General features: G+C 39.2%; 1 protein-coding gene across 2 annotated transcripts in view; it reads left to right on the top strand.

Moving 5' to 3' along the window:
• Nucleotides 1-13,999, top strand: part of LOC130585316 (xylosyl- and glucuronyltransferase LARGE1) — a 273,505-nt gene that overhangs the window by 226,931 nt on the left and 32,575 nt on the right. For both annotated transcript variants that reach the window (XM_057385770.1, XM_057385761.1), the window contains one exon: nucleotides 3,512-3,667. In XM_057385770.1, the coding sequence (XP_057241753.1) occupies nucleotides 3,512-3,667 (156 nt within the window). The remainder of the gene's footprint in view (nucleotides 1-3,511; nucleotides 3,668-13,999) is intronic.

Genomic DNA, 13,999 nt, shown 5'->3' with positions numbered 1-13,999 from the left:
TTTACTAGGATGGTATTAACAGAAATGTGGATAGTGCCAAATTGCTTAATGACAACTAACCAAGTGTTAAATAGATGTGGAATTTTAAATTCTGATCTTTCAGTACTAAAATTGCTAAATGAAGATTAGGGAAGTGTGTTTTTTCTTTGTTCTCATGAAGCTGTGATCAAGAGTGGAAAGGATCCATAGGTCAAGTTGAAGGCTAACACTGTTCCTGAGGTRTCTACACACATAATGGCACTGGAATTTTATATTTCTAGCTGCAGTTCCCTCTGTTAGCCAACAGAGCTTGAAATAACATAGAAACTAGAGAAATTAAAACAGTATTGTGGTGCTATTCAGCCTTGGAACTGGGATGTTGTAGTAATGAGATTTTCAGTTTCTAGATTCACTTTCTCTTTTTAATGTGGACTCAGTCTGCAAACAAAGTGAATTCTTTTTTCCTTCTGATTTCCYTAAAGTCTCTTGCCAACTGATTTTTTTTCTCCAATCAATTTACCGCTGCACGCAATAAAGTTTCCAATGCAATGGCCATAGCTTTACCTATGCAGTCTTTATCTTGTACCTCACTGATGCCCATGACAGTTTGTACAAGAATTGTCTTGGCCTGCACAAATTCTGCTGTAGCTGGTAGTGCAATAGACCGTATCAGACAGCCAGAACTGGATGTGAGTTTGTGGGCTGACATAAAAAATAATATGGTCTTTGGATGAGAGCAATGGTTTAGAGTTTAGAGTTTCGTTGCTTTTTTGTAACTTGCTGTTCTTCTTTATGCTTTCATATATCACACAGTATTTATCTAATTCTGTTACATTTGAAAAGCAGACTGCTGTTTTTCTAGACCCGTTTTTTGGTTTTTCTACCTCGGGTCATCCAGATGGTTGCACAGTTCCTTCATGTTCTTTAGCACATCATCTTAGCACACATTGGCATGTGCTGTCTTTCTTGATTAAAAAATCAGCTCTTTTGGACAGTCATCAGCTCCATTCAGCTTTCTGCAGTTCACTCCAGGCTCCCCTGGCATCAGTGTGCGTGCAGCATCCTGACACGTTTCAAATCTGATCAGATCTGAACCACCARCTAAGCCCTTGACACTTACCGGCTTCTGCACACACAACAATCTCCAAGCATGGCAGAAAAGAGCCTCTACATTGACAGCTGCAGCTGTCTGGGTTTGAAATCATCTCCCACACAACTGGATAGAGGCATCAGCAAATGCCTCGCTGTGATGTGACACCGTGTATGTTGATGGGAAACTCCTGCAGTACCCAGGGCCTGTCCTGTAAGAGTTTCTGAGGTTAWGATCATTAGCCATATCTGTGTTCATGGTTTCCAGGTCTTTGGGTGCTCAGAGTGCTCAGYAGCATTAGGATACTTGTGAAGATGAGGATGCTCGTGAGTATCCAAAAGGAAACTCACATGAAGTGTAGGAGCAGTATGGAGAYCACACAAAAGGTTTTTCTTAACAAGTATTTTTGTCCCATTTGCCAGCCTCTTAGCTTTCTTTGATCTACTCATAAAKAAGTGCAAATTACCAGCAGTTTCCATTCTATGCCTGCACGTAAAAATGCATACTGGTACCCTGTAAAACTGTTAAAGAGCCCTTTAGGTTCCTTCAGCCCTGTGCTTCKGCTACATGTGTCCATTTCCCTGAGGCAAGAGTCAATTGTTGAGATTTTTTTCAGACATTAATACCTTTTGCTGCAGTTAAATACAGTGGATGAAATACGTCARGTTACTTTCAAAGAAAAGAGATTTTGAAGATCCATTTTTCAGTGGAGAAATTCTGTCATCTGAAGTTTATGCCTTACCTGCCCAAAGCTCCTTTCATTTATGTGGTGGTCTGTATTTTCACCACATGATGCAGCAAGAGTTACTGCACAGTTTTGCTACACTTCTGAACATCTGGACAAATGTAAAACCAGCAAAGAATGTAGCATTGCCTGGGACAAATACCTACACCAGGTATTTTTGTACAAATTATTTCCCAAATTTATGCAGTGGGTAGATGCATCATAATCTTTATTTAAGGTGTTCCTGTAACCAGAAAAAAGCAATTTTCCAGTATCTGAATTTATCTTTTTTCCCTACAGTTGCTTTTCTCTAACTGCATGTACGGTTTTCTGACATCCTAGTAGGCTTAGCAGTGAAATCCCAGGAATGGATAAAGCTTTCCTTATAAGGAGATATTTCACGGGTATTGGTGTGTAGAATAGAGTGCCATAGCTTTTATAGCAGTGTAAATACTCAGTGGAGCCACYGTGTTGTTTGCAGAAGTTAGTCCAGGAAGAATTCAGGCTGCATCCTGCTCTTTCCTCATGCAGTCCACTCACTGGGCACCAAATACCATTATTTCAGAGAGCTCCCTGTTCCTGTGGAGCTGTGCTGCTGACACCTGTGCATTTTCCCTGGGCTGCCCCTGTTGTATGTGCTGTGCCTCAGCTCTGTGTGTTCCCTCTCTGAGCTGTGATGCTCAGAGCAGAGCTGACCATGGACCAGCTCAGCAGCTGCTGCTGCAGCTCTGGGCTCTGTGTCACACGGTGTCTTCACACAATTAACTTAATGGATTCAGAGTACTTCTACAACTCTGAGCTTGGAATCATTCCCAAGGGAGACACTTATTTTAATCTCTTTAGAAGTCACAGAAATAAAACTGAATACAAAGTATTTGGTGATTCTTTCCTTACATTTAAAACCTAGCSTCTATAAAGTGAAATCATTCCTGCAAGCCACTATTGACTGTCTCTTGGTTTTTCCTTAGGGCCCCATTTCTGTTCACACAGGCAACMGTGCAAAATTGCATCGATGCAAATGAGGGTCAGGCTCTTTATGCCACCATTGCAGTTTAAGTCTAGGCCACTATGAGAGTCATATCCCATTAGCAGAGGATAAATATCTGCTAGAAATTGTAACTCAGAGGGTGAGGAGTTGTGCTGCATCTCTGTATTTGTGTTAATGCAACCGAGATCAGTCTTGTTTAAATGAAGCAATGGGAAAAAGGAAATCAGATTAAGTTCAGTCCTTTTTGAACTATTTAAATGGGTATAGGAATTAATTTCAAGCTGCTTCTTCTCAATACCTACCAGGAAAGAGACTGCCTGGCCTGAAACAGTGAGTCCATTTCATTAGCAGAAACAGTCATGTGGAAATCTGAGATTAATGTTTAATTCCTACATCACTGTGTCCCTTGTTCTTCCAGCTTCTTCAGCAGAGTACATAACCCATCAGCTCCATGATTAGAGTTGTGGAAGCACCTAGAGAATCACCTTCACTCAAATGTGAAGGTGATATACCATGGAAGAGCTTCCATGCACATCACCTCCAGAGTGTGCAGTTAATTGTGGAAGACACAGCAAAACGTTCCCTATAAAAAGACAGAAAGAAGTCTGGGTAGTTTGTGGGTTTTTTTTTCTTCTGGTTTTAAGAGGGCAGCACTGAACACACATAAAAAGCAGATAAAGCAAATCTGTATTCTAACAGCAGGATGTCTTTTCTCTTTTTTCCTTCTGAGGTGATTCACTGGAACTCACCCAAGAAGCTGCGAGTGAAAAACAAGCATGTGGAGTTTTTCCGCAACCTCTACCTGACGTTCCTGGAATATGATGGGAATTTGCTGAGACGAGAGCTCTTCGGCTGCCCAAGTGAGGCAGATGTTAACAGTGAAAATGTAAGTGGGATATCTAGAGCTCAGAGATTTAAAGGGTGCTTCATATAATGCACAGGATGTCTGAAGACTTGGAGCTGTTGTATGGGCAGTGTGGGGCAGTGGAACTCAGGAGAATCGAGGGCAATGCTCAATTCCTGGAGTGACACTGTGCAAATCTTTAACCTCTTTGTGCCTCAGCTCCTCACCTGTAAAACTGTTGTATTAATCCCATCTTTGCCCTGGGTTTCACTGGTTTTTTTTTTTTGTCTACTTAGCACTTCTAAAAAGGCCAACAAAGGTAACATCACAAGTTGGAAATGAGGATTTGGGCTCTTACTGCATTAGGCAATTTTGCAAATCTCACCTTTAAACCTTGTCCTGGTTTTCAGCTGGGACAGAGTTACTTTTTTTCCTTAGTAGCCAGTACAGGGCTGCGTTTTGGATTCAGTGTGACAGACCTGTAACTTTCCAGAAGGTCTTGTTTCTTGCCCTGTATTTGTTTGGTATACAGTGATGTCAGTTTTTCTAGTATTACTAATTCACAAATAATGAAGAAATGAAAATACCAAGACTGCTGGATTTAGGTCTGAATTTTTGTTTTGCTGCAAACTRTAGAATGAGCAAATGCTTCAAGGTACACATAGGCTGTAAGACTGCAGGTTTTTTTCTGTATATCACTTAACCAATCAAAGCAGTATTTATATRTGTCTGCACAAAATTTGCAATCAGAACCTTTTAGACTAAGCAAATCCTTTGAAAATGATTGAAATCAAGGATGTTTACCCACAGGTGTATGTGTATGCCTGTGCATTAGCACCTATAATTCCAAAGCAAAAAACTGCTAACTGAAATGTTTATACACAGATGTATATGAGCTCCTCATGTATAATGTGGTCTCTGGAGATTTGTAGACCATGTACCAATTTTGGCTACATRGTCTGAAAGGAAATAAAAAGGAATCTGTAACACTTTATAAGGGAAAAACATATATCTAAGATATGCAATGTTCTCTATATAGAAATCAATTAAGCAAAGCCAGTATCATGTATACATTAGCAATTAAGAGGTAATTGACAATCAATATCATCGTTGAGGCTGGTAGTGYTTCCATTTAGTCTGTGAATAAAATGACCATAGGAGATGCCATTCCCATATTTTTAGATACAGCACTCAGATACTGGATAGATAAATTTAAGGCACAGCTTTCCAGACACTTATTTTACCATCTCAGTGTCTTCTGAAAGGAGTGAGGCTTAACTGGGAAAGACAAGGAGGTGAGGAAGAACAAGAGAGAGAATGAGAGAGAGAGAAGAGGGGAGAGAGAAGGCAAGTGCACCACCAGAGCAAAAGCACGTGGAGGAAGAAAATCCTCTGCAAGGGKCTTTTAGACAATCAAGTGAACTGAATGTGATAGAAGACCACTAAGAGACTCACCCTCAGAGACATCAAGGTACAAGAGACAGAGTAGAGGGTAAAATGGGAGGAGAAAAGGTGACTGAGACATTAAAAGAAAGACAATGAAACACACCTTTATCATCACACCTTGAGAATGCAGGTTAAAATTATACTGAATTCACAATGTGTTGAGTGGGTTCAAAGAGCATGAAAAGAGTTACAGACTTCTTGCTGTATTTCCAGAGCTCTGTAAATCCTTAATAAACAGATTTATTCAGATGACAAGTTGCTTGGGAGCAATGCAGAGCAAATGCAAGTCCTTGCTGTAAGTGGCAGTCCTTAAAGTTTAAAATGGCACATTTTACTGAGCTTSTATCTGGTTGACAGACACTGGAAATGACTAACTGTTCTAGCCTGTTTCTTATTCAAGATGAGTAGAGCGCAATATGGTATATGGTATGGCTTGTGTCTGAAAAAGTAATGTAACTCATTCCTCCATTTATGAATTATATATATCTATATATAAAAAAAAGATACTGGAAAAGAATGAGCTAGACATACAAAAATACATGATTCTTAATTTGCCAAGAGACACCAAAAAGTTAACAGCCTTCTATCGAAAAAATCCGACATCAGAAAACTTAACAGTAATCACTTAGAAGACATTGTTTTGTATTRGTTGCCCTTGGTGTAAGCTCTCCTCTAAACTTGACTGTCCTTTTTATTGTAGAATATAGCAAGCAAGTTTCAGCTTTGAAGTTATGAGACACYAAGAATAGGATTACCTTGAAAACCACTCTTTCTGTTGCTCTATCTGCTGCAGCATATACAATGTCACAGGTGTGCTATTAAGTACAGCATTTTGCCATGATCTATTGCAGGATTATCTTCAGAAGCACAGCATCTTGTAGGGTGAGGAGGAAACCACTATCATTCTTCCCAGTTCAAGAATTAGGGGGCATGAAGTGGAAATAGCAAATAAGAGCTGCAAAACAAAGACAGACATTTCACTCTCGATGTGATGAAGCTTTGAGCAGGAGGTTTCTAGAAGTACAMATATCCTCAAAAATTATTCTTCTTGGAAAGAAAACCAATCAGGAGCTCTTAAGCTTTGGTGCAGAAAGTCCTTGGACCACAAGTTGAGGACMATAAGTGAGAGTTTTGAGAAATCCTTGCTGTGCACTTGCCCTGCTTTTAAACCCCCCTAGGCAGCCAGCTCWCAACTGGAGACTGAACCTTCAATCTGACAAGATGTATTTATAGGCTTCCATTAGGATKCATAAGCATCTATGTTACATAAAAGGCAATAATTTATATTAAGTCAAGTATGCATGAGGTAGGAATTGCTGTTTGAATTATCTTTCCCTATTATTTTTGGGTTTTTTTCTCTGAATTGAGACTGTCATCTGCAAAACATAACTTTATGATGTTAGGCAGTGTATGTGGGTAAAATATTCTCCTTCATCTGCCTGTGCTTCTCTGCACTGTGGACCAGTGGACAAAACGTGAGAACAGCTCTGCTGTTTGTAATCAGAGAGAATKACTTTAGCACTAAATTCACTGAGTCCTGCTGTGGCAGAATTGGTGGCTTGGTGTGAGTCTCACTCACCGTCTGGCTGTATCAGAAGATACCCTTAAAGTCTTGTTCCAGTATACCAGCCACTGCTTCTCTACAGTTTGTATTTGTAGATATGTTTTAGTTACAATTCAACCTGTAATTAAGGCATCTCATTTGTAATGCAAATATCTGTAAAACAGGAAAAGGAAATGTGGTATTGGGTGCTTTTGGGCTGATTCTGTTTCTCTAAGGCCCCTTTATACTTCTCATCAGTACAGAGATGGCTTTAAAATGAATGTAAATTATGCATCTTCCCTTTTAAGGACTCTTAACAGTGCCAGAGAGATGTAAAGGGGCATTAGTTTAAAAAGTAATTGGACCTCACTTTAATCTCTCTCTCCCTTCCTCTGTGTATGTGTGTGAATAYGTGTGTATTTAAATATATATCCATGTGGAAGTATCCATACTTTCCTTTTTCTAATGTTTGCTGAGAAAGTATAATACCACAGAATGAATCTTATGAGGTCTGAAGGCCATCTTCAGATAATGCCCTGCATAGTCCTGATCTAGTCAGACGCTGATCTTCAGCTGTACCAAACAGGGCTTTTAACAGATTCCAAAGCATTGCAAATGGGAATGGATAGAACAGATAGGGCTCAGAAACTGAAATACTGGAGGCAAAAAAATACGGACTATTGCTTTTATATATGGCTATATGTGTGTGAATGCTTCATCCTCTCCTCAAAATATTCAAGCTGAAAGGTCCTCAGTGTTGCAGGGACAGACAGGAGCCTGCCACATGCTGCCTTGCCATAGAGCAGTACCCTATGCCCCCTTACTCAATATGTGCTGAAGTGAGATTATGCTAAGCAGACTCCTCTCTGCAAGTTGGAATTACAATCACCCCTTTGTCTTCTGTGCAGATTCTGGGTCGAAAATTCAGAATATGAACCAAATCCTCCTGGAAACACAGTCATTGACTCAAGTGGCCCCTAGAGCATATCCTTAGTCACTCTATCCTCCTTATTCCATGCTCTTTCCCCTTTCTCACTCGTTTCTTATTTTGATGCAATGCAGAAGACTTCTGGGAAATACAAAAAGGAAAAGCTTATAATAATCTCCAATTTGAACATTTTCTATTGGCTTTTAATACATATAYCCAGCATTTTGTTCTGAAGGACCTACTGTAAAGCCTAAAATATTTCAACAGGATCTTCCAGGCAATCTCTATAGTTACACTATGAGATAGATATTGTAAACCTGATTTTAGACAGAGGCACACACTCAACCTTTTAGAATTCTCATAAAACTTCTTTCCTGCAGGCAGCTTCTCACCAGGTACTTCTGCCAAAGCCTTAAATCTGAAGGTTGAATGGAGTGTCCCCTGTTAGTGAAGCCTATGTCCTGATCCAAAGCCTTGAGCAAGATCAGTGGGAAGTATATCACTGATTCCACTCTGCGTAAGGACGGTAGATTCCCATTAGTGAAAACTTTCAGCAAACACAGGAGAAAAAAAATGTCTGCTGGTTTTTCTTCTTAAATTTTCAAATGAGCAATACAAAGAAGTAGTGTAAAAAATCCAGTTGTCCCTTCATGCACTTGCTTGGATGTGTCCTTACATACTAAGTATGTTTTTACTTAATTACTTTTTTTGTGCAAAACCAAAAATTCTAATAGTAGCAGAAGGCTGTGCCTGCCAAGTAAGAGTATCCAGCAGAAGAGAAGGAGATTCTAGCAAGATGCTGCACAGTATAAACACTACTAACAAATTTAGCAATTTTGAGTGACTAAAAATAGCATGCAAATGAAGCTTTCAAGTCAGTATCACAGCCCTGAACTTGCAGTCAGACTGATGCTTTGAGTACCCTTTGCTCCTCCTGAATTTCAAGAGTACAGGCTGATTTCTAGAACTGCAGTTTCAAGTTGCTATTTTGTGATGTCATAGCATTTCTCTAGTAATAACAGATGGTATATGGCAGTTTTGAGGTGAATTCCTGACTTCCCCAGCTGTGTTGTTTCTATTATTTTAACTTTTATTGTTATTAAATGCTGAGCTGGCAGACCATCCTGTYACCAACCTGAAAGTTGCCATTATACTGCTTTCAACTGTTTATAATATTATATTAAGTGGAGGAGCACATGGACTGAGATTTTTTTTTTTTTTTGACACACTGTTACACCTTTTTTCCTTTTCTTGAATTTTGTTAAAGCGAAACGTGGGGGAAGGCTTGGAGGTTTGCACACAACAAAAATTCTGATGACCTCTTCATGAAAATACTCCATACCTCAGAGAAGGAGCTGACTCTTCATGCAGAGACACATCTTTTGCCATTGTGGTAAAAATTTAGGCAAATTGTAATGCTGAAAAATCATGGTTTACGCATTGCCATTAGTGTTTGCTTTGACTTCAGGGAGGCTCAGATCTCTGGAGACTCTTTCTTAGGAGTGTGCTTGGATATATCTGAGCAGATTATCTTTATGATAACCAGCAGATTATCTTTATGATAACCCCAGCAGGGCTGGGCATGCTGCAGGCAGGGGACCTGGACAAAGACTGTTTTTTCTGTGACTGTTTCCTCTGAATCCTCCATGCCATGATCTGACTGGGCAGTAGAGCTGAGAGTAGGAACCTCTATTTGGTCACTGTTCTGAGAAATATCCACTGCCCTCAGTGATGTCCAGACAGCAGCGAGAAGAAAAAAATCCAGATTCACATTAAAAGAGATGAAATCCAGCTTAAAGGCAGAAGGGAAAGAGAGAGTGTTTGGACCAGGAAGTGGAAAGGACTGATGGGTGTCTGTAGATGTAGGCAGACTGATTGAATAGGGACCACGGAATGAGGCACAGGGACATTAGACCCATAGAACACAAGAAGGAATGGGTTGAGCACCAGTCTGGGGAAAGACAAGCAAGGTGAACTTAGCTGTCAAGACACTGTGCTGCAAAGGGCTCTCGGAACACCTCAGCCAAGAAGGTTTGTCTGGGGTCTGGGGAAAGGAGATGCAGGAGACTCTCAAGATATGACATCTGCAACTAAGATCAAGGGGAGTAGTACTTCATATATGCAGGACTGTCTGAGATAGTACACATGCCTAAAACTTGGGTTCTCAGTTACGTGGAATATTTGCAGTTGAGATAAGCCATCACTTCCATTCAGCAAGTGTAGTAGTGGTTTTAACATGCTGCAGCACARTTCCTCTTGCCAGGTGGGTTTGCTCAGGCACTATTCTCTTTGTCCTTAGCACAGCTCTGTTTCACAGAATTTGACCCAYAGCAAATGTACAAAATKTTAYGGTGTKGGAGGAATARAAGTTTAATTGATGTGRAATTAGTCTGGCTTTTATTACTGATCATTGGAGAGGCCAGAAGGATTTTATGTAGGTCATCCAAAACAAGACTCAGTGAATGCATTTTCCTCTCTACATCATCATCTGCTTTGTTTATACTATGCTAAAGGCAACTGTTAATTCACATGCTCTGAAAATGCTAGATGTTGCAATCCAAATTACCTGCTGGTGGGAACCAGGACAGCTACATTGGAGAAAATTACACTGCTGCATTTATAACCAGATTTTACTAACATCCTGGACTGGTGCTGCTTTTCATTTCAGTGGCTTAGCTGAGTTGATGTTGTGCTATGAAACTTAACTGTGCATGCCTGTGAAAAGGAAAGATGATCTGAAAGTTCTAAGTTTTCATCTAAGCTGCTTCCTTCTTGTTGTTTTAGTGTGATATTGAGTGACTTAAGCGTAGTATCACCTTGCCTCAACTTAAGCACTTGATGAGAGAGCCTACACTAGGTATTTTATCCCCTTCCCCAAGAGCTAAATGACCTCTAGACATGTAATGTTGTTTGTTGGGGGTACTGATTTTTTAAAAAATATATCTAATACTTAAGAAAATATTTCTGATCTTGGTTTTTTAATTGATCTCATCTGATATGAAGACCTGGGTTTTTGTGGGAAGTGAATTGTTTCAGTGACACAGCGGTTTACTAAAAAAAAAAAAAATCAAGCCAATCACAAATTTGGTTACGTTAGGAATAGCCTTGTGAAGGAAGATTTATGAGCAGAGTAGCCAGTTTGCCAGTGAAAGGTACATGTTGTGTTGCCATGTGTCATACAGATCTACTGTCTGTCATAGGGATGTAAAACACCTCATCTCACAGAAATATGTTCGACAAGAAGACCTGGGAGATCAAGGCTAAATTATTTCTCTGGCCAGCCTAGCTTCAAAGACTATTTTGCCTGAGATGGAAGCGGATCCCCCCAGCCTCCTACACTGGTTTGCCCAGAGAGATAATTTAGCCCATATTTCTGTATGTATTTATATCTTYGTTTTGGCATTATGCATAGCATGGTTGCCATTTTTATTTCTGAACCAAGCAGCATCTTGATGCTAACAAAGGCACGTGTTATTTCCCACAACAGTRTTTCCTGAGAGAACATCTACCACACACAGTCTGAAAACAGTGCATTTTTCYACTGTGAGAGTGTTTCCTAAAGGTGCATTTTCCACATGCTTAGTGGCAAGTAGCCTTAGCATTGAAATATTTGTAGAAACAGAGAATCTTTGCTAAGCAGGTACCTCCTTATGAGAATACATGCTGTGTCTCTACAGTTGACAAATCTTTGCTGTATTAGGCATATCATTTTAAATATAATGGAGGGGTCCATCATGGGGATGCCATCTTTTATCAAATCCAGCTGATATTAAGATCCTTATTTTGATYATGCCCTGTGTTTAAGCATCTGTTTGCATGGATCTGTCAGCATTCCCATTATAAACACATMTTTTGAGGAAGATATGGTATGGGAGCAAACATCAAACCAAGCTAAGAGTTCTTCATCTTAAATAATTGATCCACATAATGTGTGTGCTGTAGAAAAGATTATATTAGAGAAATTTTATGTGATCATGTAACAAAAGAAATAATAAGAGGTAACTCAAGATGTAAAAGTGTAGATATATGTGTGTCTGTCTTAGACAATTTCCTGTCTTTTTAATGTTCTGCATCTTTAACATTCTACATTTCAAATCTGTGTACAAAATGGCACAGGACTGCCACCATAGCTGCAAGATCAGGAAAAGTTGGACAGGACAAAAACACAGAATCATTGAGGTTGGAAGAGACCTTTGRGATCATCTAGTTCAGCTGTCAACCCAGCACCACCATAACCCCAGCTGTCCCATCCAGACATCTTTTGAACACTCCCAAGGACAGTGGCTCCACAGCCTCCCCGACAACACATTCCAATGCCCGACCACACTTTCAGTGGAAAAACTTTCCTAATATCTGATCTGAACCTCCCCTGGCATAACTTAAAGCCATTACCTCTCGTTCTTTCATTTGACATGGCAGAGGCCAGCCCTCATCTCACTAAAAATCTCTTTTCAGGTAGTTTTAGAGARCAGTGAGCTCCCCCCAGAGGTTCCTTTTTCCAGTCTAAATTACCCCAATTCCCTCAGCCACTCCTCATAAAACATGTTTTCTGAACCCATCACCAGCTTTATTGCCCTTCTTTGGTCAGGGAGGACAGAAACAAAACCCTGACCCTACAAAATGCAGTGGAAAAAGTAAGATTTCCTTTTCCTTTCAGCAGAAGGGATCTTCTTTTGTTTGCTGCTCTCCTTCACCTCCATCACCAACCTTGTGATTGGTGAGTTTCACCATCAATAAAGTGGGACTCCTAAGAAGCTGTGTCTCCTCCTCTTTTCCCACCCAGAGCTCAGAAGTGCACAAAGCCATAATTTAGCTCCAAATGTTATTCTTGAACTYGTAATTAAGTGTTCATAGTCTCTTAGCTTCTGACCCAAATGCAATCTGATAATTATTCAGTGATTGCCTGATTAATAACTGTTGTGCAATTAAAATCTTCTAGCCTGSTCATTTGTGCATACAGAAGGATAGTAAGGTGCCCCTAAAATGTGCATTGCTGTTGTTTTAACCATTTAAATTTCAATAATCTCCTTGATAATTCTGTTAAGGGAACACTAATGTCCCTTTTCAAGAAAGGAACAGAAAGATGTGAGACACTTTCTAGTCATTGTAAATATTGAGTTTAATTCAAATATTATTTGAATGTCATTTAGAAAACAGAGTGCAGGCTCAGCTGAATGATGATTTGTAAAACAGAAAGAATGAAACTCCAAGAATACATAAAAGAACTCCTGATTTCTATTTGACCTAAAAGAGATCTTGATATCAATAGAAGTTTTGTCAGAGTAAAGATTTGTCAAAATTCAGACTTCCATCTTTCTAAAAGCAGTCCCTCTTGAGGGGTGTTTTAATATCTATGCAGAGCAATAACACAGAAAAATGACAGCTTGATCCAAAACTCATTGAAATCCAAGTAGGTTATTTCCATTGTTCAGAAGAAGATTATAGAGTGATTTACAGGAAAATATCAGGAATTATTCCATCAGCCTTCACAGGAAAACATTCAGTTGGAAGCATTGGTGTGGATGGCAACCATTTTACTAATAGTTCCAAGAGCAACAGCTCTTCTTAACACAGTATTACAATGAAAAATACCTACATTTTCAATTGCTTTTTCTTGRAGATGATGAAACTATTACTTTAATCATTCTGAGCAGGACAAAAAGATGTCTATAATTCAATTATCTTTTTTATGAAATAGTTTTAAGGTACCCTAATTTTTATCAAAATTTGTAAAATTCCTGTAAAATTAGTATTTTTCTCATTTGCTAATGAATATTTTACTAATTTACTCTTCTTCTCATGGGATGCTTCTAAGAAATTAAATATAAGAATTATTTATATTATTATTTATCTTACTAGCAACCTACATTTTAGAGCAATAGAAACTGAACTCAATTTCACCACAACATTTTAAGACCATAAAAAATGTTCATCTTCATAACATTTTACTGCAGATGTGACTGGTTTTTCCTTTTAAATTAATACATTTTCAACAGACTAGCTAGATGTTTGGCTTTAAAATCATAGAATCATAGAATCRCAGAATATTAGAGCAGYTTGAGTTGAAAGCGACGTTGTAACAACCATCTAGTCCTACCCCCAAAATAGTTAGTTAGGAATKAAATTGGTCAGCTGCGTAGACATTTGATCACTTTTTCACTTCTACCTTTCCACAGAGCCTAACTTTTATTCTCTTAAAGCAACACGTCTAAGAGATTTAGGATTAGATTGCTTAGAGATGCCCATTTTGACTTTGGAGGCACTTTGTTTTCAAGGGAGCCAAGAAGTTGTCTACCATCCTCTAGATTTCCCAAATTAGGTATCCAGAAGCATAAATCCAGTTAAAAGCTTAGGCTTAATTCTGGCAYCTCTGCAGTGGAAAGAACATAAATCTCAAGAGAAGGAGTACTGATCAGTTAAAGATGTTACTTCTCCAGCTGTCTGTCCGTGCTGGTAR

The sequence above is a fragment of the Malurus melanocephalus genome, unplaced genomic scaffold (genome assembly GCF_030028575.1).
Source record: "Malurus melanocephalus ecotype Western Australia unplaced genomic scaffold, MMel_1.1 scaffold_16, whole genome shotgun sequence".
Taxonomy (NCBI): Eukaryota; Metazoa; Chordata; class Aves; order Passeriformes; family Maluridae; genus Malurus; species Malurus melanocephalus.
The sequence above is the reverse complement of the archived record's forward strand: the minus strand, read 5'-3'. Positions and strand labels throughout refer to the sequence as shown.